The 17,995-nt window shown below is 51.3% G+C and overlaps 6 protein-coding genes across 6 annotated transcripts, besides 1 other annotated feature; 1 reads left to right on the top strand and 5 right to left on the bottom strand.

Moving 5' to 3' along the window:
• Positions 1-44: part of a microsatellite that runs on past the window's edge.
• Positions 45-365: 321 nt separating this feature from the next.
• Positions 366-2,040, bottom strand: NFIA_090480 (cytochrome P450; the record flags this gene model as incomplete). Its single annotated transcript, XM_001260986.1, has 3 exons — positions 366-816; positions 881-1,687; positions 1,739-2,040. The coding sequence occupies 3 exons, from the start codon at positions 2,038-2,040 to the stop codon at positions 366-368; spliced, it is 1,560 nt and encodes a 519-aa protein (XP_001260987.1).
• An 885-nt stretch (positions 2,041-2,925) lies between these two features.
• Positions 2,926-5,527, bottom strand: NFIA_090470 (DNA cross-link repair protein PSO2; the record flags this gene model as incomplete). The annotated part of the gene is made up of 2 exons (XM_001260985.1): positions 2,926-4,521; positions 4,577-5,527. The coding sequence occupies 2 exons, from the start codon at positions 5,525-5,527 to the stop codon at positions 2,926-2,928; spliced, it is 2,547 nt and encodes an 848-aa protein (XP_001260986.1).
• An 894-nt stretch (positions 5,528-6,421) lies between these two features.
• On the bottom strand, positions 6,422-6,773 carry NFIA_090460 (Sm-like protein LSM2; the record flags this gene model as incomplete). The annotated part of the gene is made up of 2 exons (XM_001260984.1): positions 6,422-6,683; positions 6,760-6,773. The coding sequence occupies 2 exons, from the start codon at positions 6,771-6,773 to the stop codon at positions 6,422-6,424; spliced, it is 276 nt and encodes a 91-aa protein (XP_001260985.1).
• Positions 6,774-7,397: 624 nt separating this feature from the next.
• Positions 7,398-10,316, bottom strand: NFIA_090450 (uncharacterized protein; the record flags this gene model as incomplete). The annotated part of the gene is made up of 1 exon (XM_001260983.1): positions 7,398-10,316. One exon carries the CDS (start codon positions 10,314-10,316, stop codon positions 7,398-7,400), a length of 2,919 nt encoding a protein of 972 aa, XP_001260984.1.
• A 1,353-nt stretch (positions 10,317-11,669) lies between these two features.
• On the top strand, positions 11,670-12,575 carry NFIA_090440 (ribulose-phosphate 3-epimerase RPE1; the record flags this gene model as incomplete). Its single annotated transcript, XM_001260982.1, has 3 exons — positions 11,670-11,912; positions 11,992-12,243; positions 12,312-12,575. The coding sequence occupies 3 exons, from the start codon at positions 11,670-11,672 to the stop codon at positions 12,573-12,575; spliced, it is 759 nt and encodes a 252-aa protein (XP_001260983.1).
• Positions 12,576-12,857: 282 nt separating this feature from the next.
• On the bottom strand, positions 12,858-13,947 carry NFIA_090430 (uncharacterized protein; the record flags this gene model as incomplete). The annotated part of the gene is made up of 2 exons (XM_001260981.1): positions 12,858-13,649; positions 13,732-13,947. The coding sequence occupies 2 exons, from the start codon at positions 13,945-13,947 to the stop codon at positions 12,858-12,860; spliced, it is 1,008 nt and encodes a 335-aa protein (XP_001260982.1).
• Between the last annotated feature and the right edge of the window lie 4,048 nt (positions 13,948-17,995).

The raw sequence follows: 17,995 nt of genomic DNA, 5'->3' as shown, positions 1-17,995 counted from the left end.
TGTATGGAGCTACTTCAAGGTCATAATATTCATAATCTGACAACAACTTTTAAGCCTTACTTTCCTGAGACGGAAGTTTGGATTGCTTCGTAGATATTGATATTTATCCCCTCTGCACCAGCAGGAAGCGCTGCTCAACAGCATTATGCAGAAGGCGGAAAAGAAGACCCGAAAGATATCAACAACGCGTAAGGAAAATGATCACATCGAAGAAAGTGAATCGTGTATATAAACATGAGAGAAGAAAGGAGAAAAATTTTTAAACACAGCTGATTCATTGCATTATCGCGGGCCTCCCAACGGTTAGTTCCTCCCAAGTCATATCCTAGAATTCCACCAGCCAACATATTGCTAGCTGGTAGTGTTTAAACAGAAGCATGCACAGCCCTCCGCTTCATCCCAACAATCAGACCAAGAGGCTTCCGCAGGAAGCCCTCACGCGTCTCCATGGGTCCATCCTGCTGCATCTCGAACTCGAAGAGCCGGAAGATCGTGCCGGTCATGACGAGCAGTTCCATCTCGGCGACGTTGCGGCCGACGCAGGCGCGCGGACCAGTGGAGAAGGGAATGAAAGCGGCCTTTTGGCGCGCGGTAAGGCGGGCGGGGTCCCAGCGTTCGGGGACGAATTCTTCGGCGTCGGGGCCCCAGATTTCCTTGGAGCGGTGGATGGTGTAGCTGGGGACGGAGACCACGTCGCCGGGGTAGAAGGTGTGGCCGGAGATGGTGACTGGGGGGTTGCCGGGGGGAATCTCGCGGGGAAGACCCATGGCGGAGGTGCTGTGGATGCGCATAGTTTCCCAGATGACCCACTGCAGGCTGGAAAGGGTTGTTAGCAGATGATGGAAGGGAAAGGAGGAGGGAACAGGATATAGAGACATACTAGGGAATATCTTTGACCATGGCGTGCGTGGGAACATCGACGTCGTCGGGAATAGCCTCGTCGAGGACCTTCTGGAGCTTGGGGATGACGCCGGGAGTAGACATGCACCAGTAGAGGATCGCACAGGTCGTGTTGGAGGTAGTATCTGAACCAGCGATGAGCTGGGTCAAGGCCTCGGCAGTGAGTTCCTCGCGGCCGAGCTTGTTGCCGTTGCTGTCCTTGCCTTCCATCAGGCGAGACAGAAGATCGACACGGGTGTTCTTCTCCATGACTTCGGGCTTGAGGCGCTCGTTGACACGGGCAACGGCGATACCAGCCAGGTTTTCAACGGCTTGAATGCCATCCTTGAAGAAGCGGTCGGGGAGATACTTGGCATAGGGGATGAGTCTGGGGAGACAGCCGAGAGTAGCAGAGACCTCACCACGGCGGTTGAGGACCTCGACAGCCTGGACGTAGGTGGGGTCAGAGTCAGGCGCCTTTCGCATCTCGGCTATATCCTTGCTCTTCTCGAGCATTCCAAAGGGAGCACCAAAGGCAAGGTCGCCAATGATGTCAAAAGCCAGATAGTTGAACCAATTGAGAGCGTCGATGGTGGCATAGCCGGACCGGGGGTTACCGTTGAGCTTGGCGAGCTTGGTCCATTGCTGGACGAACAGCTCAACGTTTTGGTGGATGTACTGCTCGAACTGGCCGATAGACTTCATACTGAAGGTATGAGAGACAGTCTTGCGCTTGCGGGTATGTTCTTCACGGTCGCGGGTATTGAAAAGGCCGCGACGAATCGAGACAAAGGCATCATAGAAATCGCTGTAGGGTAATAAGTAGAAGTTCGGAAGATATCATGACGATACTACATACGATTTGAGGAAACCATTTCCGTGTCCGTAGATAGCCTGAATTGCAGCGTCGTCCGCAATGGAGACCTGTCTTGGCGCAATGCGGACGAGTTTTCCATATTTCTTGTGGGCCTCGTCCACCTTCAGGAACCGACGCCCTCTACGGGCCTGCAAGAGCAGCCAGAGGTTGCTAAAAGCAGCAAAGCTTGGAGAAGGAATATCATGTAGATGCCATTTCTGCAGGTAGGGAACGATGTAGTAAGCGGCAATCAGACCCAGCAGGATAAAACCTGTGTTCTGCGGGGTGAGAAGGTCGGTGATCATAGTGGGCCAATCCTAAATTTCAATCTGCAAATCTGCCAGTTCTAAGCAGGATTGCTGAACTATTAGTCACCGCCGATGTACGGAGTAGATGCTGTGTTGCCATCAATTGCAACTAAGCGCACATTGACGGCTTCAAAAACCGGGTGGACTAACCTTGTTGGTAGCTAGCTAGTGTGCCTCTCTCGGAGAAACACTTTTGCACGCTAAAGAGTGATAAACAAAGAAACGACCAGGATTCTCTCGAAGACAGACTCAAGTCGATCACAAAGAGTCGAAATCTAGTCCATGGCACTCTGCTGATGATATAGTCTGCCAAGGAACCATCACAGACACTGCAGTGATGCAGCAGTTATTTATGGATTGGAAGATGGGAACGGAAGAGGGGAATCCCCGAGGCTATCCAAATGACGGATCTGGGGTTCGGGAGTCTGGGGTTGGGCCAACAGCCGATCTTCGACCCCGACACTGGCGTTTCAACCGCTTACCGCTCGGTTATTCTGTTTTGACTCTTGGTGTTAGTATCAAGAGTGGGGTTGACGATCATCTTGTCGGCGGTGGTAAAAGTAGCTAAGACAAATCTTGTCTTGTAATTGGAGGTTCATATTGGTACTCCGTAATGGTGAGAAGGAAGAACAAGTGGTCTGGTCGCCTGCCTGCCTGGATGCCTGATCCCAAATGAGTCAAAGACGCAGATGATACAGACTACTCCCAATAGATTGCAGATCTTTGCATATTTACAGCTGATAGAGTGAGCTTAAGAAGACTTGTACTAGTAGTAAATGGTGTGGAACATCTCAGTCTATATATCCAAATATGTACATGATATATCAGAGAATAGAGAGACCGGTCATATATGCCGCCTAGGATCAACAGTTGGCTGCACATTTACCATCGTTCTCCCTCTACTCGGTACAGTCCACTCTTCCTTTTTTCGGCCTCCCACCGTTCGAACCATGCCTTCATTCGCTCCCGACTCTTCCGGCTACCCACATTCACGGTCGGGATTATCCGTCCTATCCGTAAGGCGCAGCAGAACATAGTCAGCTCACGGAAAGAGCTGTGTTCGCTATACGGTACCCCGTAGCACGCGCTCTCCCGGGTACTGCCTCTTTGAGGTGTCAGATCGCGTGCCGAAAACGGCGTTTTCCATTGTGGTGAGTGCAACACCGTGGAGACGGGCGGGTTGTCCAGCATTCGACCTGCAGGCGGACGGTAATTCCACCCCGTCGGCCGAAAGCCCACAACGCGCGAGAAATGCGGCTTCATTGAGTCCAAGTAGTCGGCCAAGGTTTCTGCCCGAATCTCAAAGAGCGTCTGCATATGCACCTGAGCCTCAGTCGGATCATCGGTAAGCAGTGAGGATAATTCCGGGTCTTCTAAGCACGTGCACACTCGTTTCTTGGCTGGCGTCGCATATATCTTGCTTTTGAGTGCTCGAGCGATACCGAGACATATTCGCTCCTTGCCGATACTATATGTCCCTATAACGACAAGCAACCGTCCCTGAGCCTGTGCCGCCTGTTTCTCTGAGTTGCCACGGGATCCACCCATCGCAGCAAAGAATCGGCTCATGACCTTCCCTGCACCAGAGCTTTCCTTCTGCAACAGACTCTGACCGACACCTCCTTCCGGATTCTGGTCGAGACTGACACACAAATTCGCGCATGCTTCGATGACATCCTCCTGGCTGGGGAACGCATACTTAGGACTCAAATATGTCGTGTCAAGGTAACAAACGTCAATTTTCTGTTGACGGCGTTGGCCAGTAGTAGGGTCATCTATTTCCGGACGCAAAAGCGCATGTTGCACATGTGTGGGAGATGCTCGAAAGTCTCCACAGTGCAAGATCCGTTGTACTCTTGCAGATGGTCCGGATCCCATCTGTTTCTCGAAAAGGAAAATGGCGCTCCCAGGGCAGTGATTGGCCTCGATCATGGTGACATGCACGCCATTCGTTTCAGGGACCTCTGTCTTCTTTTCGAATGGCAGGTCTACCACCCATTTCGAGTCAACCTTGAGTTGCTGGCGCACTAGATTAGCCGTAGCCCTGCTACAGTAAATAGGGCCATGTCGCCAGGACGATGTGAGGCCCATATAGTGATCACTATGATAGTGACTGAGAAAATAGGCGTTACAGCCTTCCACGGCGCCATAGCGAAACGCATCCACGCAGATGGAAAATCCAGGAAGAATCTTGTAGAACGGACAAGTTCGTTGATAAGCCTGCTTTCCGCGAGACGCAATCTCTCCTGCTGCTGCAGTCGCCCAAGCGGTATCTTCAGCGTTTCCAGTCATGATCTTCGAGAAAGCTGAGTTTGACTTGGTCCCGCCCAACGAGAAGGGGTCATGTTGCGCTGGTCGTGGAACTGCAGCCCGATCGGACCGCGATAGGGGGGCTTGCTTCGGAGCGTTTGGGTGTGTCTCTGCTGAGTTAGCCCTAAGCTTCCCGTCGAGACAATCGTTCACATGCAGGCTCACATCCTGCAACGATTAGTCCAAGGTTCGAAAAAATAGGAATCCAAGACCAGCATCTTACCGCCTCGCTTAACCCTGATAGATCTGACTGGCATATTGGACAGATAGGGCCTTCACCACCAGAACATTCGCTAACATCGTTGATCCCTAAGGAATCATCCATGACGTTTGAGTCAAGAAATTCCGCCTTCTCGCCAGTATCTTCGTCTGCGTAAAACGGATCAAGGGTATCGTCGTCTAGGAAATTATCGTCTTCTATATCGTCAAAATTTGCGAATTCATCGTCTCCTGCGTAACTCGTGGCTTCTCTTACCAATGAGGGTGCGGCGACAGCGGGCGGTTGCTCTGCCGGGTTAACATCAAAGCTACTCGTTGGACTCTTTTCCTCGTTTCCCGTCGTGGTCTGCTCAAAGCTCGGTACTTCCTGGTCTACCTCCTTGAAGGCACCCAGATCGGCGCCCAGATCGTCCTCGCTGTCTGATTCATCGATAAAAGGACCACTGACTTGTCGGGCCTTGGGAGGTTTGACCGGACGGGGAACATCGGCCTGACCAACCGCCGACGAAGAATCCACTTTTCGTCGCTTGACCGAGTTTCCGTTCTCATTATATCTCGCACCATCTGGCTGCGTCACACCTTCATTTCCGTCCTCATCTCCCCAGATATCATCCGGTGTCCTCGACCTAGACTCCCGAGATTCCGGAATACCAGTTCCCGTCTTCAATGACTTCGCCCCATTCTTATCCTCCAGAAACAGACTCCCAGCCGTATTACTCGCTTGGGAGTTACCTTGTCTGCGTAAGGAAATGGGACTATTACCGCTCCCACTCGAACGCTCGACCTTGGTAGCAAATTGCGTGATTCGAGGCTGCCGTGAAGTGGCTTGCGGGGGCCCGTCGGCTTTCTGGAAGAAATTCAACAGACTGGCATTCCGCTTCACCTGCGTTTTCTGCTTTGAGCCAGGTGCTGTCTTCGATGGAGTAAATCCTTTTCGCGCCTGGGCGCCCGCCATTGTCGATCTTCAAATGGATACTTGCAAGGACTTCGAGGAAATCGGCGGGTCTTGCGGGCACGTCGTCATGGGTATCACGATGGCAATTCGTTTATCGCTCGCTCCAGGGGCATGCCTTTGGTATTCACATAAACCCAAGGGAAATCTCCCGTCACTGTTGTTCAGGAAACATACAAATTCGTACCGTCATGAGTCGTGAATTGGCGGTTGAAGAAGCCAAAGCAGAAGGGCGCGGCCAGCGCGGCGAATCTGATTTTCGCGACGCGAGGTCACGTGCGTATATGGACTTGGGTGCTGGTTTCTGTACGCTCTAGGAGGTACACCGTCAGATCCAACTACGTTTGCTACCATTTGACAGAAAGCGTACAATAAGCATATGTGTTCCTGAGTCAATGATCCTGATTGACAGATCTAATCTAGTTAGGGCTTCCGGACGCCCTCACTTCCAAAATCCGAGAGCTATTCTAGCGTCCGATCACCATTGAGGATATAAGCCAGTTGTCAGAGGGCAACTGAAGCCTGTAATAACCGCTATTTTCGTCCGTTGAAATCATTAATACGCCCCTCGTGCGGTATCATATTGCTCAGCCACGATCACCTTCAGTCCAACTTGTAGCACTCGCCCGCAATCGATTCGTTCGTGGAACATAAGTGAGATCGCATCGTGAGCGATCTTGCAAGAGATAATTGAGTGATATGCATCATCATAGACAGATAACCTCGAAGAAAAGCAGAATTCAATCCCCGATCACCGAGCTTTTCCGGCTTGGTTCGCGGCCTCTGCAAGGAGACTCCAAGTTAGCATCCGTCTAACAGAAATAATATGGTTCACCCAGGATAGAGGCTCAAAATCAGGCAAGAGAATCGCCCCAGCCGCGCTGAACCCGCAGTATCTCACGACGTACCTCTCCGCGTAGCGTCTTCCAAAAGACCAACATCAACCTCTGACCGCGGCAGCATGACATATCGCACCACGCTACCACGGATGAACATGTTCTTCACGGAGGAGAGATGAGGGTACTTGTCTAAATCGAGGACGTCGACATCGTCGAGCTTAATGTTGAGGTATTGATCGACCGACTTCAAGGTCCCGCGGATACGAATGTCATTCTTGAGCTCGATAGTGACGGTCTGGTTGGTGAGGGTCTTGAAAAAACTGTAAACCCGTAGAATGTCAGCTATAGGACCAGCCAGGAGTAGTGATGAGCCAGGTACAGCTCTTACTCACATACCTGAAGAAAAGCATGGTTGCGACCTTAGGGTGATGGAGGGGTAGTCGAAGGAAAAATCAAGGCGCTATCGCATTGCTTGTCAGGCTTTGTAAATGGATGGTATGTTGCCTCCCGTGTCCCTCTTTGATGAGAATCAGAAACGCGAAGGGCGAAATGTCCTGAAGTTGGGGATTTGAATTTCATGTCGCATTGCGTCGGTCGGGTTGGACTCAGCAGGATCCCATCACGTGATTCGTTATCTAGTTTAGCAGGAGGCACAGGAATAACATCAAGGTACGGAGTATTGTCGATAAGTAACCACCAATTCGACGTGCATAAGGACTAATATGACGACTCGTTCTACAATGTAAATTTTTATCAGCAAAAACATATGGCTGGGGTCTTACCCAGCAAGCGTGTCTACATCTCTGCGCTGATGCATATACATAGCAGGTGGCATAAATATTCAATTGAGCTAGATCAGAGCCCGCGGGACAAGGTGTATCAGACATGTATTATAGGGAGTCCTCAATCATTATTACATTATAGACCGCCACCAGGGCAATAGGGGTATCAAACTATAAGACCAATCCAACTAACATAAAGCATCATCAAAGGGAGTGTAGTTCGAGAAACCAGTTCTCAGTCAAACAAAACAGTTAACCGGTTCGAAGACGCGAGGGTGGCATCTTGCGTTTCGGTTTCATCGCCCATCCAGACAGGCAGGTCCAGCCTGCGCCGTTCTTGCGGCCCTCATCAAAAACGCTGCCGATGCCTTCGAGCAACCGGTGTCGCTCACGACCCATCTCCACTTGCAACTTGAGCAGCCATTGTTCCCACATCCAGCCTCCAAAGAGACCTGTTACGCTGGCGATGTCGGCCGTGCTGCCCACTGGCCCGTGCACAGCTTCATATTCGTCGACCCAGCTCTTGACTCGAGGGTCTGGTGTCTCTCTGGGAAGTTGTGCTTTTACAGGCTCATTGCCCATAGGCAGAAACGTCCATGCCCTCTTCACACCTACGAAGCCTCCGCTTCGCAAGCGCCCGAGGAAGCTCTTTGTTGGTAACGGGTCATATCCCCTAGTTTTGAGGTTGAAAGCGAACTCAACCGAAGCAGCGGTGGCATACGGTCCTGCGCGGGAAATCTCCGCGTCCATCATGAAAAACTCCAGATAACCCCCAGGCTTGAGGCAGCGGCGGCATTCCTGTAGGCAAAGGTCGTACTCATCTTGCGTCTCCCCGACTGGGCGCTCGTTCTTCAGCAGGGCAGGAAGTGACCGGGCCGAGATCAGGTCGAACTTGTTGTCCGAGAACGGTAGTTTCCACAGTTGTGTCACGGAAATCTGGCAATGGTTAGGCGGGCCTTTGATGCCATGGTTTACTGCTTGGTGCTCGGTAAACACAGTATAGACTTTAACGTTGGGATAATCGTGGGCAAGCTGCCATGCCCATTCGCAGGAGGCGTGTCCGCCCAGATCCAAAACCCTCACCCGGCGTCCTCTAGGCTTTTGAGGAGGTGCTGGTTGTGCAGTTGCCGTGGAAAGCCGCATCCTGGCAGGACTGGTAACCAGGTGGCCGCCATTCAAGTACTTGAGAGCATCCATGGCCCACATGGGCGGTCGAAGCTGAGATAAGACCAATTGCTCCTTCTCCAGGATGGAGAATTGTGCCTTTTCTGCCAATACCGACGTAAGTACAGAATTGCGGGGAGCCTGTGAGAATGGACCCTTGTAGGGAGGTCGTTCGGGGCGCACAAGCTCGTAATTCCCCTGCAAACAGTTGATATGCATGCTGAGCAAACCTGATCGAATTGACTGTACAGCGTCAAAGCGTGTGCTCCGATGAATGAAGCTGTCTCGACGAGTCGAGACCCCAAGTACCGATTGGAAGCCTCGCCAATAGATCGAGTCTTTACTTGCCAGGGCAGAAGGTGGTCTGGCTGCTTCAAATACGGACTCGGCAAAGCGGACAGACTTTTTGCGACATAACCCAGGGGCATTCTGCTCACAATCATCTCGTACCCCTTCGAGTGCGTCCAGCTCTTCATTCTCCAAGGAGTTGACAGGGTTAGTTTCGCGGAGTGCAGCAAGATAGGTCTGCTGCGCCGCCAACCAGACACTCGTCCGATCCAGACTCGACATTGCCTTTCTTTTCAGTTCCTCCTCGTAGTCTTCATCACGATCCTGGCTTTCGCAATAGGTGGCGGGCCTTGAAATCTCGTGCACTGCATCCGCTACAGGGCTCACAGGGCTGTCTTGACACCCCAGGGGGAACGATGATGCCTCGGAAGGTATCTTGATTGCAGTTGGGGGTCCCTCGGGTACATAGGTCGCAGTTAATTGCTCCTCGGTGCATCGCTCGGGACATTCAATGATTCGTTCGACTACTTCTCCGTCATCGCGACCAAAGGGTAAGTTGTAGAAACTTTCCGCGATGGCAGAAGACGGAGGCATAGCAGTTCTAGGAATCGACCAAGTGTGACGAGCTCGAGCACCAAGAGACGCAAAGAATCCTCCGGGAGAAGGTATACTGAGCCCGCTGAAGCTGTATCCGGAGAGCGCTGAGGCTGGAGTCGCATCATCGGCGCTGCGAGGACGCTCGACAGGTAGCTCGAGCTGCCACATCTCTTCGTTCTGAGCAGATGTTTCTGACCAAGGCTCCGGTGTGCCGCCCAGTGGGATGTGCCTCAAAGTTGTGAGGGCGTCTTCAGGGAGGAAAACACCACCATCCGATGGCAACGTAGACTGGCTGGGAATAGGCGGAAAACTGCCGAGAACGTGTTGCCAATCTTCATCCGGGTTCTCAATGGCTATCTCAATGCTTTGAACTTCGGGGTCGATCCCATCGGTGTCGATGTCCGCATGTCGACTGTTTATCATTTCCGGCCGCACATGCACGTCTGCGTCCCAGTCGGTATCTGGAAGGGACTGCAAGTCTGGAGTTACTGGCTCGCTGCTATTGGAAACCTGGTCCGAAGATACACTGCCATCCAAAGATGGAGGCGCATTCAGAGCCGGTACTGTTCTCGCAAGCATGGACAGAGCAGCAGGCGAGACTGGTATCTTCGGCGGCGGCGTTGGAGGAACTGGAGAACTCTTTGGCGCATTGTGTAGCGAGGGCCACGCGGTCGACGAGGGTATCGTGAGGCTGGGGTACCGATTCCGATTCAGTGGCGAAGTAATTGAATTCCTTGTAGTGGGAGTTGTGAGGCTCGTCGGTCGGGAGCTTGAGAATGAAGTGCACTCGTCGCTTAACTCGGAGTCCTCATCGGTAACATCATACAGATCATCCAAGCTCTGCATCTGTCGCTGCCATTCCGTGTCCGAGCAAGATGACATCGTCCCTGCTGATAACGGGGAGCGAAGACGATTCAGCCTTGAGAGGGAAAGGCTAGAAAGACCGGCGGTCATGAGCTTCAGCTGCGGACCTGAGGTGATCGAATGAAACCCAACACCATTGTTCTCAACTTTGTCTGAGTCCGGACTCTCGCTTACTTCCTCGATTATGGTATTAAGCTTCGTCCCTCGGACCTGCCGAGAGGGCGGACATCTCGTAGAAGTCCGAGAAGCGTCAGCCATCTTGTGATGCGGTATTGACTGTTGATTCCGCTATTAGATTTAACTCCTCCGTTCAATGATTATAATCCGCGGAAATGAGAGAAATCAACCAGTACTTCTAGGGGTATCTCAATCACAGGCGACACCGATCAACAGGTCTGCCAGTATTCATGAATTAAGAGACGATGTCAACGAATGGAGCCCAAGCTTCCAGAGCTCGAGGCACGGTCACAACACGCAGGAAAGAAGAAGAGAACAGCACGATTGAGGACTAGATGCAGAACATGAGGTTGTAGCGAACGACGCTGATAAATAGAACCACATACCCAAAGGCAGGCGCGGGGATCTTAGGATCTCATCATCATTTCACACCAGCAGTCATCCGTGCAGAAACTACTGCACCATCGCGCACCTTGGGACAGGGAATTCTTGAGAAAGGCTTGGTAGAAGTACCACTATTGGTGGTAGTGTAGCAGGCGCGTCGCCGATAATAACAGCTCAGGCATCTTTGACCAAATCAGGGAGGATCTCGGAGCTATTGAACCTTGAACACACCAATTAGGATGAGGATGAAGTTCGAGTGGTCTGCAACGAAGCGCTCAAGGTGAACTTGCATATTGTTCACATGAGGAAGGGCATTGATTGGTGAGACGCAAGCGCCGAGTGGCTATGTTTAGAAGGCTTCGAGCAGACAGACAGGTAGAGTGATGACTCAACAATCAATGCCTCCCTGATGGAGATTGTTCCTTGATATTAATTCCTTCCGCATGGTCTACCGCAGGCTTTCTTGCTTGAATGTTCCTTTCCCCTCATCATAGTCTGAAAGGGCGGTTAAATTCGGGGCCATTGAGTGGTCACCTCTTGGAGAACCAGCAGAGACCCCAAGAAGACAACAACAATACCAGGTCATTGGGCCATAATCCTAATGAAGAGCCAATGACTGATAAGAATTATCGATTCCGAGATGAAATAGCCCTTGATGTTGCATCATGGTCCTTTCCCATGATCATTTGTTGATATGGTTAAGTCTCAACCCCGGTTCAGGCATCCAGGCTGGCAACCCCCACGGATGGATCTACCCCACGTTCCACGTGAAGGCCACGACCCTAGCCCTTATCGGTGACCAGATTGCCATCGTCGGACTGACGTCGACCGGCAGCGGGAGCGGCGGTGATATCAACGCTACTTATGTTATTTTTCCCTTCTTGTTTAGCTAGCTAGGATTGCATCTTTCCAGAAAGCTCTCCCTGCTGTAAATCACTCTGTACAGCTTTATTTCTACTACAATTCCCATATACTGCTACTACTACATCTCCCTTTCTCAGCTGCTCAGTCTCAACTACATCTACAAGCCCCTCTATCACTTACCCCACCATGTCTCCTCCAGCAATCATAGCTCCCTCCATCCTCAGCGCGGATTTCGCAGTCCTGGGAAATGAGTGCTCAACGAAGATTGCGCAGGGGGCCGACTGGTTGCACGTCGATATCATGGACGGCCACTTCGTCCCCAACATGACCTTTGGCGCCCCCGTTGTCACCAAGATCCGGTCCCATGTGGACCGCCCAACCCAGGCCCTTGGAAAGGGTACCTTTGACTGCCACATGATGATAATGGAGGTGAGCGCGCATCCATCACAACCAATCTACACCAATTATTTCAATCTCCCGAGAGAAACACGCTGACACTCCTCGACAGCCCCATAAATGGGTCAAGGAGTTCAAGTCCGCCGGATGCGATCTTTACTGCTTCCACTACGAGGCCGCCATCTCCTCCGTCGCTGCTACGACCCCAGAAGACAAAGAGACCACCCGTCCGACAAGCCCGAAGGAACTCATCCGCTATATCCACGACGAGGGCATGCAGGCGGGCATTGCCATCAAGCCGGATACCCCCGTCGACGTCCTGTGGGATATCCTGGAGAATAAGGATGAGAAGGAACGGCCTGATGTAAGCTTCCATTGTTCGGATACGCATAGGCTACTGGGTTTCATACTAACGGATTACTGTTGCTGTAGATGGTTCTCGTCATGACAGTACACCCCGGTTTTGGAGGTCAGAAGTTCATGGCCTCCGAGCTTCCCAAGGTGAAGGCTCTCCGGGAGCGGTACCCGGATCTGAACATTGAGGTCGATGGTGGCTTGGGATTGGGAACAATTGACCAGGCTGCGGATGCTGGTGCCAATGTTATCGTCGCTGGTTCGGCGGTGTTTGGCGCTCAGGACCCCGCCGACGTCATTGCGAAGCTGCGCGAAGCTGTTAACAAGCGCCGCCAGACATGAACATTTACTTTTATAGAAAGTGTAATTTACCATTCTTCAATTCTGGTTTACAATCTAACTACAGTGGTGCAATTTTCGACTTGACTTCTACTCTGGGCTCGGAGAACATGGTTCAGTAACTCGGCATAAGGTAATCTAAATCTGAAGCGTCCATGGCTATTATCACGCGTTGTATGAGACAGACAGCGAGTAAGAAATGCAACTTGGTATCATACACGAAGGAATCACGCAAGGAAAATTCTTCTGAGGTTGAAGCAGGCTCGAAGAGACTGTAACCATGCCCTAATCTTCAACGGTCAATGTCGCCTTGGGTGCATTTTTAATATCCTGTTTTTGGGTTTCCTTGCGATGACTCTTCTCATCAGTCTTGTCATCCTCGCCGTCCGACTCTTCCACTATTGTCTCGTCCTGTCCTGCCCGCTCCGCATGTTCGTTCTTCAAAGCCGCTAGGATTTCTTCGTGACCGCCAGATATTGACTTGCGCAAGTCCTGAGCCACCTTCTCCATTTCCTCCGGGGAAGTTGCGGAGACAATGGAGCCGCGGTGATGTTGAACCAATCCTAGAGCTTCAGCATTATCAGCACGGAAATTGGCAGACGATTCTGCGGCGCACTCGGGCACCCTCAAAGGTGGACGCCCTCCAACGCCCCCGACAATTTCCGCAGGAACCACCGATCGCCGACGTACAGTTTCTTCTCCTCCCTTGTTCTCCCCGCTGCTCGAGGACTGCCCCTTCTGCTGTTCAGAATCTGCGGAGGTGTTGTCTTTCTTGACATCTGCGCCCGTGTTGCCTTTGGCCTTTGCCGCAGCCTCCTCGCCCGCCTGTCGCAAGGCAAGCGTCACGGAATCATCCTTTTGCTCCTTCGCCGGTGGACTCTGAATTTTGATTGTGCTTTGCTTCGGGGTTGCGCTCTGTGCTGGAGGCTGTGGGGTAGCAGGGGTGGTAGATCCAGTGTTCGTCTGGGAGGTAGAGAGAGGGTAGCTGGTGGCAGGAATGCTGTCGAAATCTTCCACGCTATCAATGTGCATCCTCAGCTCACCGTACTCATTCCACTCCTCGATGTCCTCTAGATCCTACATGAGCGAAGCTATTAGTCACGTAGCTCCGTCACATAGCTGTGTCTCCTCTTTCATCAGGGGGTATCGGAAGACCTACACCGACAACAGTGCCAAACTTCACCAGTCCAGGCAATTTTTTACCCTTGGAACGACGGCCCCACAGCTTACGAGCGGCCTCATCAGTAGCCACGTCAATTGCGCGAAAGGGAATTTTGTTGGCCTTCAGAATCGTCTCCAACCGTGCAGTGGCGGTGACAATGTGGGATGACCCCGCAGTGAGGGAGGTGTAGAGATAGAGAGTAGAGTCGGACATGTTGAGGTCGTAACCTGTAGGAGAAAGAGGGGAAAGTGATGACGATACGAAAGGTGATGTTGAGAATTTGGTATCTGGTGATGTCGAAGCGAAATGTTGCTCCTCCTTTTCTCCAAGAATCCGTTATCTCCTTTTCAGAAGCGGAGCGGAAAAGGGCCTATGACGTGGCTGGAGCCCGCAACGCCTTTAATATAATAATCACGTGTTTCAGTGTTGCTTGCAAAGGCGACAGTTGATGCTCAACTGAGGTCAAATCGTAATTACCATCAAAATTATCCCAGCTGCGATAGATGAAGAAGTGATGATCAGAAAGAAAGAATGATGGTTCTGTTAAATATTGCCTGCGAAGGACCCAAGCTGCTGCTATCCGTAGTTCCCTCCCGAGTTAATCTCCAGCGGAAACTGCGATTGTATGGGAGACCCAAACTTAAGGCGTGGCGATCTGACGTCAGGCAGACAGTTCCACCCATTTCCAGCATGATGGACGTCTCGGTATCTGTCCCTTGGATTGCTCTTTTTGGTACACCTTACAGTCGCTCATGGTATGGATTGAAGGCGATTGTCTCAAAGACAGGCACCCCCTTTCTGGTGGCCAACTCAGGTCGGTCCGCCGGAAGTATATAATTTGACTTACATCCCCATATCGTTCAAAATGTCGACTCTGAATCCCATTTGGCCTTTTTGAAATTACTTCGTGTCCCATTCCTAATAATTTGATTTCGGGTACCGTCGACGATCTACATAGTATATTTGATTTCCGAATGCCGTGACGAACTGAAGTGGTTTGTGCAGGGAACTGGCCGCGGGCGAGTGCCCCATAGGTCCTCTAATATGACGCAATCTATCTGATCCGCTATGGAGGACTGGGGATGCTGGAAGTTGTTGTATTGACACTGCACAGGCATAACTCCTGTCAAGAATCGTTCATCGATGGCAGGGAGGCTTATGGAAATGTTATACAGTTGTAGGAGAGGTACTCCCCTGCACATAACACAAAGCATGAGAAAAGTCGACACCGTTAGCCACCAGTTAAAATGGCAACCTTCTCCGCGTTGATCCCTCCGAGATCCACTTCGCGGGGATTTGTATCCGCGATGGATGCGTCGTCAAATAAACTCCTCTGTATGGATGCTCAGTCATTCGTCCGTCATGCAAAGCGACGATGGCAGAAGATCTATCACAGGATCGAGGACATCTCTGAGCATCCCATCACGGTTATAAGGGCGAGTCGACAGTCGAGGGGTTTCTCGTCCTAGACGAGTCTGACCAAGCCAACCCATGATGAAGTTGTAAATTTTGACGTATCCACACAAAGACGAATTCGCTGGGTTCCAGATGACCACGAGAATTTGTGTAGCCGAACGAAGGTACTTCACTCTGTACTGCCTGAGTCCGAAAAAGAGATGACTTGATTTGAATGTTGTCTAAGTATTCATGGGTGATTGGAATATCGCTGCAACGCAAGTTTGACCAATGAATGAAGAACGCGAAAGCGTCTGAGCATCACCCGGTCCGCGCAGTCCCGACAATGGAAAGACCACGGTGCTTAGACGGAAATGCTACTTTCTCAAAAATGGAAATTTGCCAAAGCTCTACCTGTTCACTCAAGTCATAGCAAGTCTTCAGGGAGAGTTGGAAACATCAGAAATCAACTCTCCACAGGCCTGAGCGCAAAACCCTGGACTACTTAGCACGCTGACACTTTGCATCAGGCCCTGCTATTGCAAGGATCTTGTCTTAATGCTAAGTCCTCGCCGGATTGCCTCTCAACCCTCAGTTAGACGCGTCACCGATAACACGGAAGCCTGAGCCTCACCAAGACGAGACGGGCTGAAGGGGTACTTGTCGACACCTGACCCTGTAGATACCCATTGGGCAAACATCAAAATATGGTGCCTTGCCACTTCTTATATGAAGGCGAACTTTGCAACGAGGCCCAGAGCTGAGCCATGTGTCGGCCTTCCAAATCTGTTTGCCGACATAGCCTGCTAAATCAGAGATGAACCTAGACGAAGGCGAAAGTTGAGCAGTTCATCAGAGGACAGAAATCCTACACCTTATGTACTTCGCCAAAAGAAGATGGTGGTCAGATTGGGACACCAGCATAACCAAACTAGGCGAGAAACTCTAACTTATTGATATCATGTAGACGTGGAGGACTAGTTCCATGTTGTTGATGACCTGTTCAACCCTTGTACTGTGAGGCCTTCAGGCAGAAAGGTCTAGTTCGGGCATTTGGCTTTGCACATGCTCGAGCTGGAGGCTTGCTGAGGCACTTTACAGCCCACGATATTATGAGCAAGATCTGAGTTTGTTCTTTTGTCTAACTCAGTGTCCTGAGGTAAGATGAGGCTTCGCTCTTGTGAACATAATACTCAATTATCGCGTGCGCCCTGCTCAGTACTTGATTCGAGCAAGATGAGTCATGAGTTACCTGCCGCCGTGGCTTTGCCTCTCCATGTTTGCAAAGGTTTCTAGCGGAATGATCATTGTATGGGCATGCGCACATGAAACTGCTATGATTGATGATGATAGTAGCCATAGAGTAAGTAGCCAAAAGTGAAAGGGGATGCGATGGCCTACCGATTTTCATCTACAAAGGATTTCTGATACATCGGTCTGATCTACACCGGATGGTGGCCCCACTTGGCCAAGGAGGTCACTTCTGGTCCAATGTACAGAAGTTTAGCAAAGTCACCAGTAAAGCAGGTAGGGAATAGCGTGACCGTCGAGCCTATTTTTGGCTCCGTAGATATCCAAATACTGACACAGGGGAGTATGTACCATGTAGCACCACTATCAGGAACGAATTACAACGCTGTACTCCGTACTACTGACTCCATTCATACGACGCTCCCCCGATCATAATCGTTACGTAGCCGTCAGGCCGAATCAAGGCACACGGTGACCTCATCAACCTGGCTCGTGGCTTGGCTTTGTGCTCCATATTTAAGATCTGGAAGGTGAAACGAAATTGCCTGGTAGCCGAAACAGTATCCATCAGAAAAGGAGAAAGACTTGAAGGCCATACACCCACTTGGATAGCGGTGACTGTGAGGAAACAAAGACGATCTACTGGAGAACAGATAGTACGAAGAACCCGGCCGAATATTGAAGTATCAAGCCCCTTTGGCCGATTAGAGTAATTGCAGAAGGTTGTGGTTGCAAAACATCTCCGAGACGGCATAGAAACATGGAGCACGGAGACCTGGACCACAAACGGACACGATCACGTGCAACACGTGAGACGTTTGCTACTCAGCCATCGCCACTCGAACCTAGAATTGTCGGTCGGTCAATAGTGGCAGGATCGCCATCCGATGTGCCTGTCGAGAAAGAAGCGATAGATGCGACTTCAGGAGTTCCAGGGACATGGTGAGCACTGAGCACATACCCCGTAGTTTAGGAGGGAGCGTCCTGGAAAGTCCTTGGAAATGGTCTGAAGTTGGGGACGGCCACGCGTGGCCGGGCATGTGACCCTTGGGAGCCTTCCGAATGGTACACGGGAAAGTTCCGTGGTCGGAATGGGTTTATTTTCGCGGCAGCTCAACATGGCATCTCACCGCTGTAAAGGCATGGGTGACGGCAGGTAAATGATGCAAACTCAAAGGTATCGTTCAAGCTGATGGAGTCGCTTTTGGAGACTGCTGTGCCTTGCACACAGGGTCATTTGGGCAGCCAGAACAATTGATGCCTCAGGAATTAAATTCTCCTTTAAGTCAATTTTCGCGTTGTCGCTATCTTAGTCCTTTCGAAGAACAACACTTCGCCATACCGCTACTGGCCAGACTCCAAGCGCTCAAAATACATGTCTGACCATCGGCAAGAGCGTCATCTGAACGCGGAGTTGGCCTAAGACGCCCGGCGACTGGCAGCAGGATAGTGACGGATCCCGATGCGGTGTAGGCTAGCAACGTGGCAGACCTCGAGTCGAAGGGCACAATCAGGTCACTTTCCGGCTGGTCTGCAAACTGTGGCAGTACTACGTGCTCCACGGGTTGCTGACACTGCTGAGCCTAACTATGCTGGCTTGGAGGGTGGCCGTGGA

The sequence above is a fragment of the Aspergillus fischeri genome, genomic scaffold, assembly GCF_000149645.3.
Source record: "Aspergillus fischeri NRRL 181 1099437636264 genomic scaffold, whole genome shotgun sequence".
Taxonomy (NCBI): domain Eukaryota; kingdom Fungi; phylum Ascomycota; class Eurotiomycetes; order Eurotiales; family Aspergillaceae; genus Aspergillus; species Aspergillus fischeri.
This window is presented reverse-complemented; position numbering and strand designations above follow the sequence as displayed.